This window comes from Geospiza fortis, unplaced genomic scaffold (assembly GCF_000277835.1).
Source record: "Geospiza fortis unplaced genomic scaffold, GeoFor_1.0 scaffold41, whole genome shotgun sequence".
NCBI lineage: Eukaryota > Metazoa > Chordata > Aves > Passeriformes > Thraupidae > Geospiza > Geospiza fortis.
The window spans coordinates 18343107-18366719 of record NW_005054299.1 but is presented as its reverse complement, the minus strand read 5'-3'; the positions used below and the strand labels follow the sequence as shown (position 1 = coordinate 18366719).

The 23613-nt window shown below is 39.6% G+C and overlaps 1 protein-coding gene across 1 annotated transcript; it reads left to right on the top strand.

Annotated features, from left to right (window-relative positions):
- On the top strand, window positions 1-22386 carry ZNF318 (zinc finger protein 318). The gene is given in 11 exon segments (XM_005431655.3): window positions 1-15; window positions 1430-1575; window positions 6384-6814; window positions 6817-6980; window positions 8194-9618; window positions 12018-12117; window positions 12870-13156; window positions 16329-16532; window positions 17005-17104; window positions 18106-18224; window positions 18622-22386. Coding segments are annotated over 11 exon segments (5727 nt in total). The 3' UTR covers window positions 21358-22386.
- Window positions 22387-23613: the final 1227 nt, after the last annotated feature.

The window sequence follows — 23613 nt, the reverse complement described above, 5'->3', positions numbered from 1 at the left end:
ATGGCCTTGAAGATAGTAATTTCTTGAGGCAGCCCTCAAAATTCAGTGTCACAATGGGCACAAGTCAGAATGTGTTTGTATGAGACACATGCACCTTGAGTATGTTGTATCTCAGCCAGGCTGTTACAGGATCATATTTTGCTGGACATGGCAGTTGGTCTTCAAAAGCAATTAAAGTGTATTCTGATAAATGCTGGGATTCAGCTTAATGAACAAGACAGAAATCGCTAATATGTTACCTTAGAATAAAGCTATGTGCACAATGGATTCTAGTACAGATTTGTACTGCAAGTGAATTTTGTTAGGTAAAGTTGTAAAGGAGTTCTTTTGCTTTTATTGGAGATTATGTACTGTTCCTTTGGTCTCTTGGATGATTGAGCTGAACCTGCTGCATGCTCTCAGGGTGGATGTGGACATTCAGTGCACCTGCTGCTTGCTTCTGCAGTTTTCAGCAGTAAAAGCGGTGTGCAGTGCATGGCTGGTTTGGCAGGACTGAAGCTGGTTCACTGCTTCCTGTTAGGCAGAATCTATGTTGTATTGGTTTAAAGAAGCAAATCAACTATCTCTGTCTCTAGGCAGTCTCACCTGTTTTTTATGGAACTCCCCTTAACTCTGATCAGTTCTGTATTCTGGTGCTATATTTTAGAATAATGCGAGGCATAACTAGTTAAGCATAATTTAAGAGTGATGGTGTTTTGTGTACTGTGTATGTGTACAAAAGAAGGTCTGTGCAGAGGCAATGAGCTCAGGTCTTCTCTGCTGTAGATTTTTCAGAGGCAACTCTATTTAGTTTACTCTGGTTTATCTCTACCAGCTTTAAATAATGGTAATGGGAATTTTAGACACCTATAGAAGGTGTTTCTAGTGGCATTGGTTTTTAGTATTATGTTGTGCTTATCTGCTGAAAGCAGCATGAGGTGAGGAAAACTGTTAAAAACATCACTGCTAGGAAAATCTTTGTTTATACTGGTTCATGTTGTTACTAAAGTTGTAAATGGCCAGAAATCCAGACACTTTATTCAGAAATTCCTGGCACTGTTTTTATGCAATGTTTATTTAGCTGCTTCTTCTCTACAAAGAAAGAAGAACAGTAGCAAATTTGTGACTTTGTGACTTTCTCTTTGGTTTTACATCTTCCAAAGTGGTGATTTATGAAATGTATTTTTGAGTTGAAAATTTCTAGATAATTTAAATATGGAGCATGTTGTTAGCACCTGGGATGAGAAGTTAAATGCAGTCAATACCCTCCCCTTTCTTTAGTAACTAAATAGAATTGAAGTATTTGGAACAGTTGTTCTTCTAGTTTGATTTTTCAATTGATCCATCCCCCCAAGTCGAATTTATTAAGCAGAGCAGAATCACTTTCCTTTCTGTAGCTGAGATTAAAATCCCCTGATTGATGGGCTTGCACTTTCTCTTCAATTTACAGAGGCGCTCTCCGAGTCTCCGCTCTGAGTCTTCCCTGGAGCACAGTTTGCGGATTACTGTTGGTAATGACCGCTATTGCATTGGCACGCTGGAGCGAAGGAGGCTGCCTGAAAGACTGGGCTCACCAATTGATAACCTGAGTGACAGGTATGCTCCTCTGCACGTGGGGATTCACCTGGGTGCAACAGCGTGGGAATGGCTCTACTGGATGAGATCACACATCTCATTAGCCCACTGAATGCCTGGGGAATGAGGGTAAGCATGTAGTGATGCTTCCCAGGAATATTCCCCCAGCCTCTCACAAGTTGTGGTACAGAGAATTCCTGAACAAAAGTCTCTGCCTGTGTAACTCTAAACAGATACTTCTTTGTCAACTGCTTCTACATCCTATATAAACTAAGCATGCGCATCATATATTGCAGGAGAGCGTGTGATGTCAATCCCTCCAGTGAGTCCTTCCCTTTAAGGGTGGGATGTCACATGGAGACATTTCATTTGACATTTCACTGCTTCAGCCACCTTCTGTTTCTTAGGAACCTACCTAGTCCTTACTGAAAGGAAGGTTGTTTAGATTGTATAAAGATAGTGTAAAGCTTCAACTTCCTCATTTATTGGGAGAAATTGTCTACTTCCCTGATTTTTGAGACTAGTCTAGAAGAAAACTCTAAAGCAGCTTGAGGGAGATTATTATTTTGACTTTAAAAACCTTGCAGAAGAGAACGTAGTCAGACAGTTTATACATTATAAAGGAAGTGTTAGAATTCTTAGGATCCCTTGACTGAAATTGGAGAGAAACAGTTAATGGAGAGAATTCTTTTGTGTTAAAATATTTCACTGCTGTGAAGAGTGAAGTGTAAGTATTAGTAGACACAATTAGGAACTCTTTGCCTTCAGTAGGAGAACCGGTATAATCTGGCAAAAGAAAACTGTGCAAATAATTATCTTTGTCTTGAATTGCAAAATAAAAGATGGCATAGCTTGTGCCCTGGAGCATACCGTTGCACTTTCAGGTTAGGGATAAGCATCCAGCACAGCAAAAACCATTACCACTTTCATTTTTTATGTAAATATCATCAACTGTTAAAAAAAATGAGAGAGGGAAGTGAGCAGAAGAAATTAATTTCCTGTATTTCTCAGGTGTAAAGTTAATTTTCAGCAGGTGTAGAAAAGCAAATGAGAGTTTGGGTTTTGGTACTGTCACTTCTATGCCTTTACCTCAGTTCTCCTGGCATCAGTGTTTGATTTGTAAATCCCCTGTGCAGTTTGCAATCTTGTAAATGAAATGAGTGTGTATGCTCAGGGAGAGTACAGTGGTTGGAAGGAAAAGGAAGTGATATGTTGGGAACTGGCACTTCTCTGGCAAATTAGGTACTTTTGAGGGAAGGGGATGATGGTGTTTGTCCCATTGCTTTGTGTTCTCAGGTGAGATTTTAGATTTAACCTCTTCTGTGGTGCTGATGCATGGTTAGAAGTAACGTCAGGTATAGTGCAGTTTTTTAATGTAAGAGTGAGAAATCACAAAAGTTGACTTCTCTATTACAGAACCCATAGAGGCGAAACAGAATGGTAAGAATAGACTCCAGAGAAGGTTTAAAAGTGACAGATGAGTTAGAATGAGAAGAAGATAAAGTGAGACCATGTAGACTTTAATCTTTAAGTGACTTCTTTGTATTTGTAGTGTAAGTATGCAAGAACTTCATGTTGTTACATTGGGGGCTTTTTTTGTCTAATCTGGGCTGGCTGTGCTTTTCTGAATGATACACATTGTCCAGAAGCTTAAAGTATATGACAAAAAAAACCAAGTCACCTCTTAGCTTTTCCTAAATCATCTAGGTACTACTTCTGAATTCAAAGTTTCTTCACTGCTAGCTATTTTATTTGTTTTCAAAAGGCACCTGGTTTTTCATTAAGGACATTGTTTATCAAGTATTTTTCATCATGTATTTTTTCCCTTCCCTGAGAGGTTGCCCTGGTACTGGGACACTGACTTTATGTCTATCACTGGCTGTAAAATGGTCTTTATTGTTACTGCTCCTATCGCATTTTTATTTTGTATGTAGTACGTTCTCATTCTAATTAAAAAAAAAAGGCAAATGAAAAAAGTGTTTCCTAAAGATGTCTTTTCAAATTTTGAAGTAATTGGAGCAAAGAATTCTGAATTTAGTAATTCTCAGCTATTTTTGCTAACTACTCTACTTTGATATTTCAAGCAATCACTTTGACACATTATTCTCTGTAATTTGTAGGGCCTTGGGATAGTAGAGAGGTTCATTAGTCTATAAAGGAAATAAAATACCGAAGGAGGGAAATCAGGGAGGCTTTTAGAGTCTCCTGCAGCAGTGGACTTTTAGGATGCCCGAGGAGACTTTCTAAGGGTGTTTGTTCCCATGCAGGTCTGTCCTAAAACATCTGTAAGATCTTGCCCCATGCTTCTAGGGAAGCTGGTCTCCTGCACATGTCTAAACAGGCACACTGAATGCTGTTGGACTGTGTCTTCAAGGTCACCTAAGCAGCTTCAGTCTCCTTCTTGGACCAATAAGTGTTTTTTTGTCTTCCAGAATCTCAGTCTGTCAAAGTGAAAAATAAATCTTTTTCTCTCTTCCTGTCTTCCCTCTGTCCAACTCTCAGTATTTTTAAGACATTCTACTACTATCTGAGCTGGCACAAGCTCTAGAGAGTATCCCACCAATTCTTTCATCTGAGGTTAATACAAAAGATGGACCAAATCACTGCAGAGACTTGGTCTGCATTAGGCTGTGTTCTGAAATAGCATTTTTTGGCATGATATCAAGAGTAACAGTTGGCTGGAACATGAACAGCTCATCTGACTCCCTGTTCAAAGACTGTGTATTAAAGTGGAGTCCTGTTGATTGCTGACAGCAGAATACCACTATTTATTTCTATTTCTGTGTATGTGAATAAACATGCCAAAAAGTAAATTACCTTACACTAGTTGTAGGTCTCTGAGGCATCATGTGTGTGTAGCCTGTGGTCTGTTTTCCATCTCTGAAACTGCAAATTCCAGTGATTCATGGATTCTTTGTTGGTGAAGGAATTGGGATGGTCACAGTGGTACCACCTTGTATCCTCTCTCGAGGATGCAGTAGCTAGTAGTGGACATCACTGGCTGAAAGCGTGCAAACCAATTAGGAGGGATGTAACTCTATTGGACTCTATGCACAGAAAACATGTTTCAAAGAAACCTGTAAGGCAAGTAATAATTTTTCCCACAGCTATATTTAATTTTCACATTTTAAATTTGCATTTTAGCCGTTCAAAGTATATTTGGAATGTCTTGCTAGTTTTAAATACGATAGATTTGCTGTTTCTTTCTTTCCAAAGTATGATTAAAAATTCCTGTGCTTTGTCACTGCAGTCAATTTGAATTGTAGGTGACAGCTGCCAGACGTGCATCTAAATAATTTTATTTGCACAAAAATCAGCTGAAGGTATATGGTGAAATGCATCTATTACTCCATCAGGTGTGCTCATGCAGCTTGTACAAGTTTAGCAGGCTTGCAGAAAACAAATAGATATACCTTTATGTAGGTTGTGAAAACAACATTTATTTATGAAATTTAATTTAGCATTTGTAGATGTTTTTGTGCTTTTGGAGGAGTTGGATATGTGTAGTTTGCTGAAAACTGGAAAGATACCATCTAATACAATGGGTACAGGTGCATGCCAGATTTGTTTTATAAGGTGTGTTGGACTGATAAAGTATCTAATAAATGCTTTGCAATGATGCAAGGTAAAGTGAAGTTTTATGTTGATTTTTTTCTTAAATATGCATTTGTAAACTATGAAAATACCCTGGAAAAAGACCTTTTCTATGCATCTCTGCTATTCTTTAGTCAGTTGTGAAAAACTGGGGCTGTAATTTATTGGCAGATTTTTTTGCAGATGTCTTCTGGTATGACTTGATTTTGTCCCTTCTCAAATCTATGGAGGGACCTTTGGAGTAGGAGGAGGTGATTTTTGTGGATTCAGGCCATTATACATAGTTTATCTCAAATTGATTCACTCAGGAAAGAGTCTTCTGTCTCATTGATATCACTAAGGGAGCACATTTTCTTTTTTGGACGATCTTGCTAGATTTTGAAATATCGGTAAGTAAAACCAACAGCTGGTGACTTTAAAGTGGTTTGGTTTGTTTCTGGCTTATCTGAAGAAAAGTCACAGGAAAGTTTTTAAGCATCAAGAAAAAGGCCTTAGTCAAAACAGTACCCCTGATTGTAGGTGTCTGTAAGAATTGGTCCAAAAGTAGATACGCAAGAGAAGAAGCTGGTTATTTTGATGTTGTGACAGTTGCACATCCACTGTAATAATGCAGAGAGGCTGGCACAGAAGAATGGTACTATTACACTTAATCTCCTTGGTTTATAGATACCAGAAGCTGTGCTTCTTTTTAGTTATGGGGTTCATGTGATTAGTGGCAGTGCTGTCTGCGTACCTGTTACAAAAGAAAATGTTGGTGGAATTTGTGGTCCTTGTCCACAGCTGAAGATAAAAAGAGGATCTGGTTGCATTTGCCAGTGTGAAACTGAATTATACCTTGAATGATTCATAGGAAATCTGACCTTGGCATCTGACTTGGAGAGGCGAGGAAAGGGATTGTGGTCTGAAATATGATAGTAAGGGTTTTTTAAAACGTGTAGTCTCTCACATTCACAGAAATGAATCCATCCTATCAATTTTTCAAGGCTCTAATTCCTCAGTATGGATTGAATTGTTCATGTCACTGCGTTTGCAGGTAACTTCCTGGGAGGGATGTACAGTACCATTAAAAATAATTCTCCCTCTCTACCCTGCATTTTAAGTACATAAAATGTTGGTTCTGTTTAGTAAGTGAGATGTTATTTTGAAACTGGCTTGGAAATTTCTTACCCTTGAGTAGGAGTAAGACTTTGTTTAATTTGATTCAAATACTTCTATTCTATGTTTCTCTCACACAGGGATGATGTGGCTGATGGTCCGATATTCACTAGAGGCCTCACGTGTCCTCGTGGCCTTGAGAGATACCCAGCACACGAAGATCAGCCTTCCAGTCCCTTCATCCCGAGGCACGATGAGGACTACCGCAGCCGAGATGTTTTCCTGCACCGCTCAGATTACAGCCCGCACTACGGCCGCCGGGAGGAGCTGCCTCCTCGTGCATCTGACAGAGATGGTGACAAACTGAGGAGATCCCCCTACCCACTGAAAGCAGAGGAGAGGGGCCGAGAAATAAAGCGTCCGCGGTATGAAAAGGATGAGAAGATGCATGGTGTGAGCGGAGAGCATCAGGGTTTCTCATCAGGAACACGGAACTACCGCAGGAGAAGCCGCAGCCGTAGTAGAAGCCTGAGCCCGTCATACCTGAATGAAGAATTCCGAGAGCTTGACCGTTGAATCATGATGTTTCAGGCACTGACTACACGATCCCTGGCTTGACTAACACGCTGCAGACTTCTGAGCCTCGCTATACATACAGGCCTGAAGAAATCCCACCCATGCCCAAAAAATCTATCTTGAAGAAACGAGTAGAGATGGAAGTAGAGTCTACTGTTCAGGTTTGGTCTCTGTGTGTCTGTCCATGTGCTTCTACTCTCCAAAATAGTTACTTCATGATACAGAATGTTAGTTTGATTTCCAAAATACGAAAGCCAAATCTTTGCTTCCCTTTCCTTAAGAGGACAGGTATCTTTCTGCAGGGTGGTAAAAGTTTGAAGTGCATTAGAAACTTTAAGTGGTTATGGCATTTAATCAGGAATCATAAATATATATATATATATATACCCCTATATAAATATATAAATATATACCTCTATATATATATATACACACACCCATATATATATATTATACACCCCTATATGTATACACAGACACACATATATACATATATATATAGTCTGAGACAGAATAAAATGTCTTTGTGGAAATTCAACCCATGATGCAGAGATCTGGGCCAGCTTTCAAAGAAAAGCTGGCTCTCATAGTACCACAGGCAGTCAGGATATTGATTGAAGGTCTTCCCCTGTAGCAGTGTCTCTTTCTTGTTTCTTTATATACTTAGAGAACTGCCTAATGCTTCTTCAGTACCTCTGTTTGAAAACATTTCCTTATTTTTTTCCCTTTGAACTATAGGCTAGAATCAGCCCTACTTAATTTGTACCAAACCTATACCAATTGAGTCTCAAAATGAGAGCAATGGGCAGATAAGTGGCTGTGGCTACTGTGATAAACTGACTTTTTGTGTTTTACACGTCACTTTGATTTGCCTGTTTTACTGATCAGTATTGGTTTGATAGTGTCATATTTATCTCAGGAGTGCTCAGATACTGAGCATCCCATTCCATACCTATTACTGGAAATGCTATTTATTATGGCATTAATTATGAATGTCTGAAGAAGAATAACCTCAATGCACTAGTTTTTATCTGACTTAAGGTATTGAAATCCTATGTGACTAAGACTAAACTCAGAGCATATCCAAAATGATGTAACAGGGTTTCAATTTTAAAATTTCAGTTCTTATGCTTGCAAAAAGTTTGAAATATAATTGTGATTTTGTGTGTTCTGTGAGATAAGCATTCACTGTTGGACATGGCATTCCAGAATCATCAGGCAACTTGGTTTGTAGTCTTCTGTGTTCTCTTTCAACTGCACATTGTCTCTTCTAACACTTTTATTCAGCTGTGAACTCAAGGAGAAACGAACACGTTCCTTTGTTCTGTGAGGTGCATAGTGCCTTAGAAGTAAATGGTATCTCCTTTCTTTCAGCCCGAGGGCTTTTCAAGCAGTCCAGCCCCCAACAAGGATCTTCCTCTTCTTTCTAGTCAGTCTTCTTTGCCCCAGAGCAACAACGTAGCTCCTTTTGCTTCTGAAGTGGAAAACTTTCTCAAGCGGTTTAACCAAGGCTCTCTTGTGGAGGGTTCAGACAAGGAGTTGCATGAAGGTTTGTGTGAGTGGAACCCACTCTCTGGGCCTCCCAAAGACACTTTGATGTTTGAAGAGAAGTTTGGAGGCTTCTTAAGTCACAAAGAAAAAGTAGAACCCAAGTCAGAGCCCATCGATCGCCATACTGACTTCCTGCTGCCTCATGAGAGGGCCAGTCAGGATGGCAGTGGTTTCTCCCGAATCCTGGGCATGATGGCTGATTCTGTCAGTGCTCAGGAGAAGAGGAGGCGTAGCTTTCCTGACATTGAGGACGAAGAGAAATTTCTTTATGGTGATGAGGATGAAGAGACCAAAATTGAATCCCTCCCCATAGAGAAGCCCCCAGTGAGTTGTGGCAATGAGATAATAATACAGAAAATGAGCCCACCTCCTTCTCCTGCTCCAGCTGTCAAGATGGATCCTTTAGAAGAGCCAAACGCAGAGTATGCAAAGATCCATGACTTACTCAAAACCATTGGACTTGACATTGGTGTTGCTGAGATTGGCAAACTGGCTGTTCGCACTCAGGAGCGCCTTCATGGCAAAAAACTGGCGTCTCGTTCTCCGGATCGCCGCTCCTCGGATGCCCGCAGGCTGGACGCCTGGGAGCTGCGCCGCAGCCGCAGTGACACTCGCTCTCCTGAGTCGGGCCAGCAGCGTTCAGCGTCACCTCCGGGCTCGTTCCCACAGCCCAAAGATGCATCCTCGCTTCACAAATCAGACTATACTAAGAGCAAGCCAATGGGACAGGAGATACCTCCATGCGCACCAGAACAGCCTCTTCCTTCTGTCTCTCTCATTCCTTCAATTCCACCAACTCCTGCTAGTTTGCCACCTACACCTACTTCTGTTTCCCAATACCAAATTCCCAGCTATTCCCACTACACTGCTGCTCAAATTTCCCAAAACTATCCCCCTCCCACAATGGCTCCTCCAGGATATGATGCGTATGGGCACTATATGGCATATGCAGCCTCTGGCTGGCCCATGTACCCCACTGCCCAGCAGCCTAATCCTACGCTACCAGAAGCTCATGGTCTTCTTACTATGGCCATGTCAGCGAACCCCACACGTCCCAATCTCCGGGTGATTGAGACAGTCTCTCTGGGAAAGGATGTCCCTGATGTAAAAAGAGATGGTTCTGTGCTTGTTCAAGTCCCTACCACTCCATCTCATTCCAAAGCACCCCTTCGTCTGTCGTCACACTCTCTGAAAAATACCACAGAAAGGATGTCAGATGAAAAAAATCGAGCAGCTCAAAAGCAGAAGGTATGTTAGGTATTCTGATACTTCAGATTGTGTTGGATTGCATGATTGGTGGGGTGGAAGCTTCTTCTCTGAAGGTGCACTTTTTCTTCTTTTTTTCTGAGTTGCTCCAGTTTAAAAATAGTTTGACCTAGTTTACTTCCGTTAAAGATTTTTAAGCATATGTCTGTATTATTCTGTGACACCTGTAAAACATGCATTTTAAATCTCCCAAAGTTGTATGCCATTGGCTATGGCAGAACAGATGGAATCAAATACAAAGTTGAATTTCTTTGAACCAGCCAAAATCTTACAGAGAAAACACATGGTGGCCACAGCTTGGCTTTATCCTGCTGAGATTTAAGTATTGAAATACCTGAAGATATCTGGGGATATGTAAAAATCTGAAGGGACAGTATAAAGAAAATGAAATGGCTTTTTTTACTGATGTTCAGTGGCAGAACAAGAGGCCACTGAAACACAGGAGGCTCCATCTGGACATGCTACATTGTACAAAATACCACAGTTATACCTGTATTAGACATTCTTTAACACATGCTAAGGGTATCATCATTCACCATCATCTACAATCTTCCCTCTACATTTATACTAATTCTCTTACAAAAATCACAAAATTAGAAGAATTTAGGGGAAACTACTTGGAGGCTCTGACACCAGTTCAGGTCATACATGTTAGGGTTTTCCTCTTCTTATTATCTTGGTTTGTACAATAATTAGAAAGTAGTGGGGAAGAATGTATTTTAAAATAGGAAACTGTAGTTACACAACTGTCAAAGAACTGGGTGACTCCCAAAACTTGTTTGAGTTTTCAGACTGGTGTCCACTTGGTCTTTCTTGTTAAAATAAGGGCATAGAATTATTTTGGTATGAGGGGACAATTAAAAATCATCTCGTTCCAACCCCGCTGCCTTAGACAGGGACACATTCCACTAGACCAGATTGCTCAGAGCCCCATCCAACATGGCCTTGAAGACTTCAGGGCTGGAGAGTCCACAGGCTCTATGGGCAACCTGTTACCATGCCTCACAATCCACATTGTAAAGAAATGCTTCCTTTATATCTAGTTTAAATCTACCCTATTTTAGTTTGAAACTGTTGCCACTTTTCCTGTGACTACAGACCTTGGTAAAATATCTGTACCCATTTTTCTTTCAAACCCCCTTTAGGTATTGAGGCTGCAATATCATCTTTTATTATAAGAGCCTTTTCTTCACTTGTATGAAGTGCTACATCAGCAAATAAGGGAGCTTCCACTTCTTGCAGGAATAATAATTTCCTTAGCTGACACAGCTGAAATTTTATTCCTAATGAAATTTAGTACTTTTGGAAGAGCTCTCTTGGCTAAAGGTGTGTGCTTTTCTCCTGCCCTGACATACCTTGGTAGCTCATCTGTGCATCTTGGTAGAACTTCTAAGGCTTTGTCTGCACTACAGAAATCTTTGTCTAGGGATTAGTCCACTGGTTTTTTGCTGGGATGGTTTGGAGTATAAAAATTTGCATGTTCCACTTGATGCCCCCATGCTGCAAAAAACTGAGAAGAAGAAAATGGTGCTTTGATGATAAAAAAATAGCATACAAAGCCAAAATAATAATAATAAAAAACCTTCTCATGTTGTTTAAGATGTAGCTTAACTGTGTTGGTAGAACTACTTCTGGAAGGATTCAGGGATCCTGCCAACATTGGCATTGCTGTCGTAGAAGTGATTATTGAGGGAAGTCAAGATGACTTGTTTGTTAAGGGAGGAGTCTATAGTAAGCTTTAAGAGCCTTGTGAAGGTAAAAAAATTGGGATTTGTCTCTTGAAGAATGAAGCTGGAAAAGAAACTGAAAGAACTTTTCCTTCTATGGGAATCAGTGAAAACCAGTGAAAAAAGGATTTGTGAGCTCCTCATGCCACAGTTTTTATCTTTTGAACAAGAAACAAATTTCATCCTGATGTTTTATGTCAGATTGAAGCAAAACCTAACTAACAGCTAAAATGAGCCAGAGTCAAAGCAGGAGGCAAGGTGAAGGGCTGTGTAGGCTGATGGAACATGCTAGCTGTAGAGACACTGCATGAGTTTTGAACAGTCATTTGTCATTGGTCTTGATTAGCCCTGTAGAAGATAGTCAGCTGAGCCTAAGGGCTTTGGGAAGTGTTGCAACAAACAGAGCAGTTCAGAGGAATACACTGCCCAAAAGCAAAAAACATTGCCTACCAACTGGGTTGAAGCATGACCACACAATACACTTACTTTCAGATACAGAGGGAGAAGTTTATTTATTGTGTTAAAATACTCAAGAACATTTTGGGAATAGCGAGCAGTGTTCTGTGTTTGGAATGCTGAGGTCTTCCTGTTATTCTTGCAAGACTGTTTAACTTGGGAAGAGAAGAAAATCCAGACACCTTCCAATTTATTTAGGTGATAGAAGAGAGAGAAAAACTGAAGACTGATCGAGAAGCACGGCAGAAGAAGCTTTACTATCTCAAGACTGAATTGGACAGGCTTCGTAAACAGCAAGGTAAAGTGCATTACCACCCTCCCAGCCCCTGCTTCTTTTTTCTCCCCCATTGGGATGTGTCACAAGTCCTGGTATCTAGCAGGAGAAGGAGAACCAAAATAAGAATTGTCCATAATGCATTTTCATGCTCCTGGCAATGCACAACTCTTGAAAAAGAAGTGACCTAGTTACTATATTAAGATCAATTACATCAAAATTTGAGCAGACAGTTGCTCTTGCATCTTCTTGGCTTAATAAGCTAAAGGAATTGTACTTTATGCATTTTAGTGCTTCTTTAGAAGAAGTGAGAAATAGTGACTGAAGATGTTAGTGTGCCTTTCAATTTTTCATGAATCTTATCTGGAGATGGAAAAGTCCTCTCTCAAGAGAGCTAATTTTTCATGTCTTTAAAACTTATTTGGTCTGATTAAATACTTAATTCCCTCACCTTTGGAAAATGATACTTTCAGGTTAGAACAGGCAATTTAACTTTTGCTTGTTTGGCACACAGGGAAGTAGTGATTATAAATTGATACTTTGGAGGATTATGTTGCCTCTCTTAGGGTGTGTGTTATGGTAATCCTTATGGAGGCACATCATGCAGATTTAGTGATGCTGTACCTGAGAGTCAATTCCATCTTTACAACTTTATAGTGAAGATTTAGCCGTAATATTTTGTATTAGCATTTTACTTGTTGCTGGAATTATTGTATAAATCTAAAGTCAGTTTTCCTGTTGCATTTCTGACTCTTCCGCTTCCTTGATTGGCTCAGGTGAGATGTTGAGGAAAAAACGTCGTGAGAAAGATGGACACAAAGACCCCTTGTTGGTTGAGGTGAACAGACTACAAGAGAATATTATGAAGGAGATTGCAGAGCTGCATAAAGAATCTGATGCAGCTGACAAGAAGCAGTCTGAGCTTGACAAAGTAGCACAAATCCTGGGGATTAACATATTTGAAAAACCCCGTAAACCCTCTGTGGAAACTAAAGATTCCTCAGAAAAGAACAGCAAGTCAGAAAATGCAAAAAGTGTAGAGAAAACATCTTCCTCCAACAAGGTAAAGTCTTCAAGTTTGTGTGCTAATGATTTTCCCACTAAGAGAAGAGGGCACGGGGCAGACAGCTGGTCCCAGACATTTACTAAAGGATCATTGATGTCATTTGTTACCACATTTCATACACTGGCTTTGATGGTGCATGCAGGTGAGAGTTGATGTATCAGTATGTATAATGTCCCTCAGGTTTTGTGCAGTTCAGCACCACTTACTGTTCTTGATATTGCTGAGGTGTTGCATTGCTGGTTGGATTGAACAGTATCATGAGTGTGTATAGCTGTTTGGTCTCAATACCATGCCAGGAGGATTTCCTTTTTCTTAACAAAATTTCTGTCATGGCCTTTCAGACCATGTTTATAGGAGTGTTTATAGCAGCAAAGCTCTCTGAAAGTTGGGAGTATGTTGATCTTCTCACTGGGTAATGATAGTAACAAATCACAAGACTTAAAGATGATGGTCAGCATAGGATGTTTTTTATGTACACATGTTCTCTCTTCAGAAATGTCAGTATGCATCAGTATGGTCTCTCTGGTGTGGTCTGTACTTCTCTGAGCTGGATGTACCAGCATTCCAGAAGATAGTCTTACTTTGAAAGTAGGATGGATACTAGCATCTGAAAGGTTATGCTTGTATTCAGGAAATCAGTTATTCTGCTTTTCAGATGTTTATTCAAATATGTAACAGAAACAGCTAATGGGAAATTGTAGATTAATTTTGTGTAGATCTTAGCATATATATTTTTTGCAGAGAGGAAAATATTAGTAGGGTAAGAGGTATAAGGAAAACTGAAATGGCACCTCATCAATTTATCTGAAGGGAGGATGTCAAGAGCATGGAGCCAGGTTCTTCTCCTCAGTGGTGCTGAGCAACAGGACAAGAGGCAATGGGCAGAAACTGATGCACAGGAAGTTCCAGCTGAATGTGAGGAAGAACTTGTTCACTGTGTGGGTGACTGAGCACTTGAACAGATTGTCCAGATAGGTTGTGAAGTCTTTCTCACTAGAGATATTCCAGTACCATCTGGACACAGTCCTGTGCCATGTGCTCTGGGATGACCGTGCTTGAGCACGGAGGCTGAACCAGATGACCCACTGTGATCCGTTCCAACCTTAGTCATTTTGTGATTCTGTATTTTCTCCAAAGCCACTCAAATCTGTTTATCCTGTAAAATTTTCTTTATGCTTTATTGTGATCTGAGAACTCATTAGGTAGCTTTAATTTAAAGACTTGCTTTTGTTTTTCTGTTGTTTCTTGAAACATCTCTGAAGTTTACTGTTCACTTACTTTAACAAATCGTTTGCTTCAGTCACCACTTCATAAAACTAAAGTAGGCAAAAATGTTTAAGTCTATATTGCATTAAGTTATATTGTTTTCTTTTCTCAAGATATGGTATGTGTGAATATACTTCTCATTACTTTAATTTGCATTGTCTGTGTCATCCAAACCCATAATGACTTGATCTCCTTTTCATAGTTCCTTATTTTAACATGGAAAATAGTGAGTTCTGGACAGGAACTTTTAATTTTTTCATACCTATGTAGGCACACAGGACATGGTCTTCAGCCTCTACAATTCATGTTGTAGTTCTGATTAACTTTTTTTCATGAAAAGAAAGATGGTGCTGGCCTTTCAACACTGAGATTGGTTGACTGCCAACCTGAGGGCAAAAGCCTTTGCCTTTCTGCTTATTTGCAAGGCACCTTGTGGTCCCTTGCTGCTGACCCTGTGTCTGTGTGTTGTAGTTACACAGTCAATGCAGAGGTGAAGCCAGTGTTGTTGTGCTGTACAGACACATCACCCTGTCTGGGCTCTAAATAGTAGCAAATGATAAAGGCATCTTTGAGCTGGGGTAATGCACCAACTGGAGTTAAGAGTGGGCTGTCACCTGTCTATCTGAGAAATACTGTATTTTTAAAGTTTTGATTGAGATAGTATTTTTATAGGTGTATGTCTATAAATAACATAAACATTGATGCTTTTGTGACATTGTGAACATCCTTCCATGCACCTCATGCAGATCATAAGCTGATCTCATTGTTCAAGAGAATGTCTGCTATGTTCTTGCTGACAGAATATATGCAAATATTCCTGAGGTCACTTCTTATTCTGCTACCAAGAACCAGATTATACTAGGATATGGATATCTGTGGGGTGCATAGTGACCTGGCTGTCTCTTCATTCTTTGATTTACAGTACATGTTGTGGGGGATGGTATTAAGGAATTTAAAGTAAGGCAGATGTTATTTGACAATGTTGAATCTGCTTAAATAAATTTGTTCAGTGCTGGTAGTGAGTAACTTGGAAATCATGCAACCAACTCGAGTCTGCTAAATTAACATGCTGTTCTTTCCAGACTGCCATGGAAAATGATAACATGATGGACTTTATGCCATTGAAAATGTAACTCAGAACTCAAAATACATCTAGTACTATTGTAATCTAAATTACCAGGGCTCATTCATGGTATATTTCAGATAATATTTGTTTTGCTGCAAGTTTAGTTTAGCATTAATTTTGGATAGAGTCCTGAAATGTCTGTATATCACTATATGGCGTCTTTCTGTACAGATCAATGTAAGTGCAAACATCACATGTTTAAATCACAAGATCCTTCACCCTATATGCTCAGGTAATTAACAAAACACCATCTTTCTTTCATTATTAAACAATACATTTTCTGGAGAGTGTAGGAACACTCAAATAATCTGATAAAACTGATGGAGTTAAATACTTTTAGTCACCTGATTTTTGCTTCCTTTTGCATTCTGCTTTCATCCAAACTACTTTTACAGTAACTTCTGAATGCTTCTAGGGGAGCTATTTGAGGTCTTCTGGGCACTGTTTGGCTAGTATGGTAAATTGGAACTGTTATGTGAAACCAGTAAAGTGGGAAGGGTGCATGCCACAGGGAATTTGTTCATTTGGTTCCTTGATTAACTGCAACCATCCAGCCATTACCTCTGGGACCCTTATTGGAACCTCTTCACTGCAGCCACGCAGCATCTTAGTCGGCAATACCAGCTCTCTGAAACAGTGGAATTAACCTGGGCGCTGAAAAGCAGGTGATATATTTTTTTTGTGTGTATGGCTTCTGCTGGAGGCAGGTTCTGAATTCTAGAGCATTCTGTCTGTCCTGCCTTGTCTTAGAGAAGTGTTTCCTTCTGTTCAATTTAGGAATCAAAAACTACTAATGAAAAATCGAGAGGTAGAAGCCCGAAGCCAGCAGAATCCTCTTCACAGTCCTCCAAACATCCTTTCCAGTTGGCCAATATTTATGAATATTATGATGCAGGGAACCACTGGTGCAAGGACTGCAATACCATCTGCGGGACCATGTTTGACTTTTTCACACACATGCATAATAAGAAACACAGACAGGTATGTTGCAGGCTTCCTTCACTAAGTGCATTTCATATTGCTGTGAATATTAACACTAAAACATACATCACAGAACTACATTTTACAAGAGAACCTGAAGTAATAATGAACCCAAGAAGTAACTTATCAAATTCTTTTCCCCTAATGTTGGACTTGAGCAGTTGTACAGCTACTGGTATATTCCAAATAGTGTAAATGGGGCCTGTGTTCAGTTTGCTCAGGTTTGCCACTTGTGTTTCACATGTTTACCTCTTCTTTGCAGTCATTTACATTTTACACTTTTCACAGGTTATTTTGTCATTGTAAATTGCAAAGTGGGAGGGAAAAGAGAGGAAAATAAGTTGTTGTAAATATTTGCACGTTGATTTTAATGTTCAGTGTTCTAAAAGGATATTAAAAAGGAAAAAGACAAGTGTACTTGCCTTGCTAGTGTAATATATGAGCCTATATACCTCTGTCACTGTGCAAATAGACCCTGGATCCTTACAACAGACCTTGGGCTTCGAAGACCCAGAGCGAGACCAAACAAGAGTCCATAAAACGCATTGATAAGATAACGGTGCCTGCCAAAGGTACGTTGATTTTTATTAACTTGGCTATCATCCCTCTTTGCCCTCCAGCAAGTCCCACTTGCTCAGAGAAAGGAATTTTCAAAACTTTACCTTGGTATAGGACCACATATAGATACTGTATTATTAGGAAAAAAGCAAATGATTTAGTTTCTTGACTGTTCTTGTGTAAAAGGTCTTGAAGTGAGAGTGTAGGAAAAGTGTGGTTTCTTATCTTTTTAGAGATTAGTTTTTTATTTTGAATACCAGTTGTCTTTCAGTGTAGTTCTGAAGTAATTTTTACCAACATATTAGAATTCAGAGCATGACCACAATAGTTGGCAGTATTTGGGTAGATCTTACACAGTATTCCAGTCTTGTAGTAGACTTTTCCATTCAGTACGTTTTTAGTAGAGGTCTCCCTGAAAATTGACCAATGAGTACTTGTTATAGTGCAGATACAGAGAATCTGAGACAGACATATGGAAGGAGTTGTAACTGAGTTGAAAATTAATATAGGATTTAAAATATGAGTGTCTAAAAGGCCTGCCAGTGATCAACTCATTTTATTAATCTGTTACATATTTCTGGTAGTGCCCACTAAAGAAGAATCTGCAGTGTCTTAGGTAACTGTAGCAGGTTCTGTAGGCACAAGGATGCAATCTTGCTGAACTTCAACAAAAATATTTGTGTTCTGTTTATAAACCAGGTATTTAGTATTTGAGCAGACTATACCAGAAAGATTGAAAATAGATGAAGACTGTAGGAAATGTTAAGCTACTTGAATACTCGGTTACCTTAATACGATGAAGAGCACTTAAATCTTGAACCATAGTAATAAACTTCTTCACTTTGCATGTTGGTTCCTGGTAGTGGTGGTTCCTATGTAACTGTAAGGAGATCAGCATTAACTGTTCCAAAAAGAACATTGCGGGAGGTTTTGCTGTTGTTCTTTGACCAACTTTGTTAAGAGCTTGGCATTTATTAGGTTTTGTTTCTCTGATAATTTTCTTTGGCCTTTTCAGGCTCTGAGTTTCTGATTCCCATCACTGGATATTATTGCCAGCTCTGTCATGAATTTTTTGGAGATCAGATCTCAGCAGAGCAGCATGTGAAAAGTCATCCCCACAATGAGAAGTATAAGGTTGGTAACTGATGTACTAGGAAAGAGATATTCCCTACCTTAGCTTCTGCTTGTTCTGTCTTCCTTACCTGAAGAATGACATTTAACTCCTTGGAGTATATGTATTTGGTTATCTTCACTACATTCTACTGAACTAAATAAGCAGAACTTCCCAGTACACCAGTACATAGAGATATTTTATCTGCATGAAGCTGAAACAGTGTCTACTGTAAAGTGACAGCACTGCTGCAAGCAGTTTGTAATACCTCAGTTTCGTGGTAGGAAAAAGTTCTCTGTTCTCTTAGCGTTGAGATGGCACTTACTGAGCAATTCAGAATTGTCAGACAGCTGCATTTATTTATTTATTTTTCATGGCAGTGAAAAATGGTGGCTAAAATGTCGCTGTTTATTTCCACAGAAATACATAGATGAAAACCCACTCTATGAAGAGAGGAGAAATCTAGACCGTCAGGCTGGATTGGCTGTAGTTCTGGAGACAGAGCGCAGGCGGCAAAACGAGCTGAAACGGAAACTGGTTGAGAAACAGAAGGAAGAGAAGGATGAGAAAATGCCAAAAATAATAAAGAAGGAGGAAGTAAAGAGCATCCCAGAGTCAGGAGAAGGGAATAATGAAACTCAAGGCAAAACAGATTCTTCTGGGCGAAAAGTGGGTATTACGGTAAAGCTAAAGAAGGAAGAGAAGACAGAGGAGAAGAAAGAAGAAAAGAAAGAGGAATTGAAAAAGGAATCGCCAAGCCAGACCTCCTTTGGGAAATTCAGCTGGAAAAAGACGGAGAGAGAGGATAAAACCCCAGGAGCTGTTGCAAAGGAAGAGAATACAGAAGGAAACAAAGAGGAGAACAAGTGTCAGTCTGTGAAATCCCATATCAAGCCCATTGAAATCAAGCTGTCTGGGAAAACTGTTATTCCACACACTAGCCCATGGATACCAGTTGTTTCCACATCGACACCAACAAAAATTCTCCCCAATCTACCAGTCCCCACCATGATTTTCAGGAAGTCTAATACTGGATCAGTTAGTAAACCACCACCTTTGAACACTTTTTTATCCATAAAATCCTCTGGAACTACCACCAAACCACTGCCAGTGGTAAAAGAAACAAATGCAGATCTTCTCCTGCCTCCAGATATCATATCTAAAGCTTTTGGAGGAGAAGAAGTAGTTTTAAAAGGCTCAGAGGAGGATTTGAAAGCAGCAGAGAAAAATAAGTCTTCTCAGCCTGCAGATATACTACCTGCAACTCATCCTCCACCAGCAGTCCAGCCAGCAGCTCTCATCCCCGCAGATGAAGTAGCTCCAGGTGTGTCTGAAAGTGAACAGACAATGTTGGCAATGCCTGTGAGACCACCGCCACCTTCAACTGCTTTCAGTGAACAAGCAAAAAAGATAGAGAAACGAAATTCTTGCTTGGCCACAGCCAATGCTAAAGATCTCTATGATATTTTCTACAGTAGTGGTGGAAAGGGTTCAGCTGACAGCAAGCTTGCAAGTTGTGCGCTTCCAAATGGAGAAAACCCTAACATAACAAAACCTGCAGATTTATCTGCAAATCACAGAACAAATAGTAGCTCATCCTCGTTGAAAGAGGATTCTGAGACTGTGGATTGCTCACAGTGTAATAATCAAGTGACAGGGAATTTGGTTCTTGTTGAAAATCAGGCTGAAATGAACAAGAAATCACTTCAGCCTCACCTATCAGAAATGTCAGTCACAGAATTACCAGGAAAAAAACCTGTTCCTGGTATCCAGATGCCTGCAGAAATTGGACTTGTTGATACAGGAGGTGGAGAGCAGGCAGGCAGTCTGGAATTCTGTGATCTACAGAAACCTGAGGTCCAAGAAAAGGTTGGACAGGAAGATGGAAATAAAACTCCAGTTACAAACACAAATGTTCCTGGTACCTTGGAGGCAGGGACAAAAGACTGGGAAATAAAAGCAGCAAAGCCTAAGCATAGTCTACATGCAAAGACTTTGTTACCTGAGACACAGAGTGAAATTAAAAGTTTGGGAAATTCCCATTTGGTAAATTTAAATGATAACTGTAGAACTCACTCAGAAACTGATAGTCCAGACTTGCTCTGGCGCACTTCCAGAACTAGTAATGGAAAAGAACAGATAGTCACAACTCATTCTTGTTCTGATAGTAGTTGGAATCTATCAAATACTCCAAATCCAGAAATAAATTCTGGTTCTAATGAGGTTGATGCTTCAGAATTGACAGAGGGACAGACAAAAACTAAAAGTACCCTATTAGGAGCTCAAGAAAAAGTTCAACCTAAACCTTCAGGCCGTACAGTGTTAGATAACCAAACCCAGAAGCAGGGCATTGAACAGTTAGTCAATACCTGCTCAAACATTGCTGAACTCAGGTCCAGTCTAGAATTAGTAGCTGAAAATGAAAAAAAATCATTAGGACACTCTGGATCTGATGCAAGATTAGATAATTTTCTTTTCAAGAGACCATCAGAGGATGTGAAACACATGAAGACTCCCTCACAGAAAGCAGAGCTTGAGTTGAAAAGCCCTGATTTCAATCTGGGAGACAATAAGGTAAAACATGAATGTTTCAGCATCCTTTCAGGAGGACTTTTAAAGGAAAATACAGAAGAAGTCACAAAAATAGAAACTATTGCGTCCATTAGGCTAGAGTCCAGTACACTTAAAAAACTGGGCATTGAAAGAACAGTGAATGAAACAGAGATTACTGATTTTACTGCATTGTCTTCTGATAGTTGTGAAGATAATATTTGCACACGGATTTCTCAGAAACCTATGCTGCAGCCTGGATCACAGACCTCAAGTAGTGACGCTACAGAAGTGGTCATGCCAGTTCTAGAAATGCAGGGCATTTCTCCCTCGTCTGAGATACTTGTGCAAGTGAAGGAGGGCAAAGGTGGCACTGTTGAAATGCTGTCTCTGAGTTGTGACAGAGGCAGCACAGAAACTGGGTGCGTGGAAACTTTAATGCCTGGGCTCAAAGAAGCACATGGGAAGGTGGGTGGCTCAGGAGGCAAGGGAATGTGCACCATCCAGAGCAAGAAGACTGAGCAAACAGAAGCTCCTGACAGTAGTTTGGAAGCTACAATGAAATCAGGAATTTCTGAAAGCATAGCAGAAAGCCCAGTGGGTTGAAGTAAACCCAGCCAGTCCCAATATTTGAGGAGCCAGAGCTGGGATTATGTATATGTTTTTTGTTTGTTTTTCTTTTTGTTCCAGCTGAGAGTTTTGGGTGTATTTTGCATTCTGTGGTAGGACTTGACTAAAGTGAAACGTAAATCATCAGAAGGCAGTCACATACTTTATTCTGTACATAATTAATTGTGTAAAATGTTTTTTCATGTGAATTTTGTTGCCAATTTCTTTTCTAAACTCTGCTATTAAAATGGAATCTCGTTTATAATGCGTGTGTCTTCTTTATTTTGGGGGCTTTTATTCTTTGACCATTCCTGGTCAAACATTTCCAGCTCACCCAGTTTGTGTCAGTAGCATCATGAGCAGCCCAGCTGCTGAGACAAGCTCAAGAACAGCAGTTTAGAACTGAGGAAATGGAGACTTGCAGAAGAACTAAAACCGAAAATTTCTTTGAACTGTAATGCATGGGTTTGTTTACTTTTGTTGTTTTGAAATGCAAGAATGTGTTCAGAGTTGATTTTGTTTGTCTGTTTATCTGTCTCTGTGCTTTGTAATTACTGTTGTATTACATCTGTACTTAAGGTGTTTCACTGTATTGTATAAGCACATGTATGGATGGCACATCACTAAGCAAGGGGAGAAAATCTGTCCCGACTGGCTTTTGGAGAAGAAAACTAATCGGTAAGGCTCTGTGGCCTGACACCTGGACCAGACATATTGAGGTCACTTACGTGATTTGAAATGGGCTTTCTTTCATTTTATTGTGATCCAGTAACTATTTGTGTTAAATCATTTAGCAGCTGACCAGCTCTGAAGAAGTAGAAGAGCAGAACCCTGGTGTCAGGAATTGGACTCGCTTCATGTGATACAGACACATGCATGCCTACCCTGAATGGTCCTTGAGCTATTGAGTATGATGGTTCTCATCTGTATAGCTTGTTAAAGACTAAAGTATTAAATGTGTTTCCTTGGATAAATATAACATTTTTATTTGTAAATTGTTTAAAAAAATAAACATATGGAGGTCAACAACGCTTTCTTCTTGGTTCTTTTTTTTTCTTAACTCAGTAAAAGTGGTTTTTTTTCAATTAGTTTCTGACTCCTGTAGTAGTTGATAAAATTGAGAAACTGTAGAGGATGAAGATACTCAACAGCCTGCTCAGTAAAAACCAGTTTATTCCCAGCTGGAGTCAATGGAAGAGCTACTGTCAACATCATCAGTGGAAGTTTGTTTGAACCCTGTGTAAAACCAGAGGTGGGGCATCAGGGAGGGACTCCAGTAGAGCTTGAATTTCTCTAATCACTGCCTGCACATGGACCTCTGGAGAAGGCAAAATCACCGTTTGTCTTTGTTTTCCATGACTGTGTGTGAGGAAGGTATGAAATGTTTCTCAGAGTCTTACGGTGTTTTCATACAAGAAATGTAAGAACTGTCTGAGCTGAATTTGGAAATTTAGTATAAATGGTCAATTCAACAGTAAAAAGGTAATTAAGAAGAGAAGAGAGTTTTGAGAAAATCTCTTTGAGCTGGTTTTATGATGTTAAGCAGTTACTGCATTGAATATAGGAAATCTTTGTTAGTATTGTTGCCCTACTTTCATCAGATAGCCGATTGACTGTCAAAACCAAAGCATGCAACGTTTGACATGCTTTGCTAGTTTAAAATGGAGTTGGGCAATGAGTAGAGGTTGCTTAAATCCTGATTTATAAAAAAGTCCTTTGTAGTTGCTTCTTGGTTTTCTCCTGTATTTTTTATAATATACTTGAGTTTGTTTGTTTACATTTGACAGATAAATTTTCCCCCATGTTTTCTTTCCAATTTTTTCAGTAAAATGCTTGGTTTCTTGTAAATCCGCAGAGGAAGAGGGGAATTGATTTTCTTACCTGCCTTGTATTGAGAGATATAAGTGCAGGGAAGGGAAATATTAAAGGGAAGGCTGAATTTTTCTAGAGTTCTGCACTTTAGATAGTGCTGTTTTGTAATACACACAATGCTTTCTGGTTAGTTTCCTTCTGGAGATTGGTTTTCATGAAGGTTTCAGTGCATACAGTGGCAAACAGTAATCTGGACAGTCTCTTCTTCAGACAGCCTTATTTAATGCTGTGTTATCTATGTGGAACTTAGTTTTAAAAATTAACTTAATTTTTGGGGAAAGGACAATATAATTGTTATCCTTGTTCTGTGCTCCACAGTTGCTTCTACAAGTAGTGGTTGTGGTCAGTGCTGAACGTGGCTGGCCATGAATGGAGAGGAGC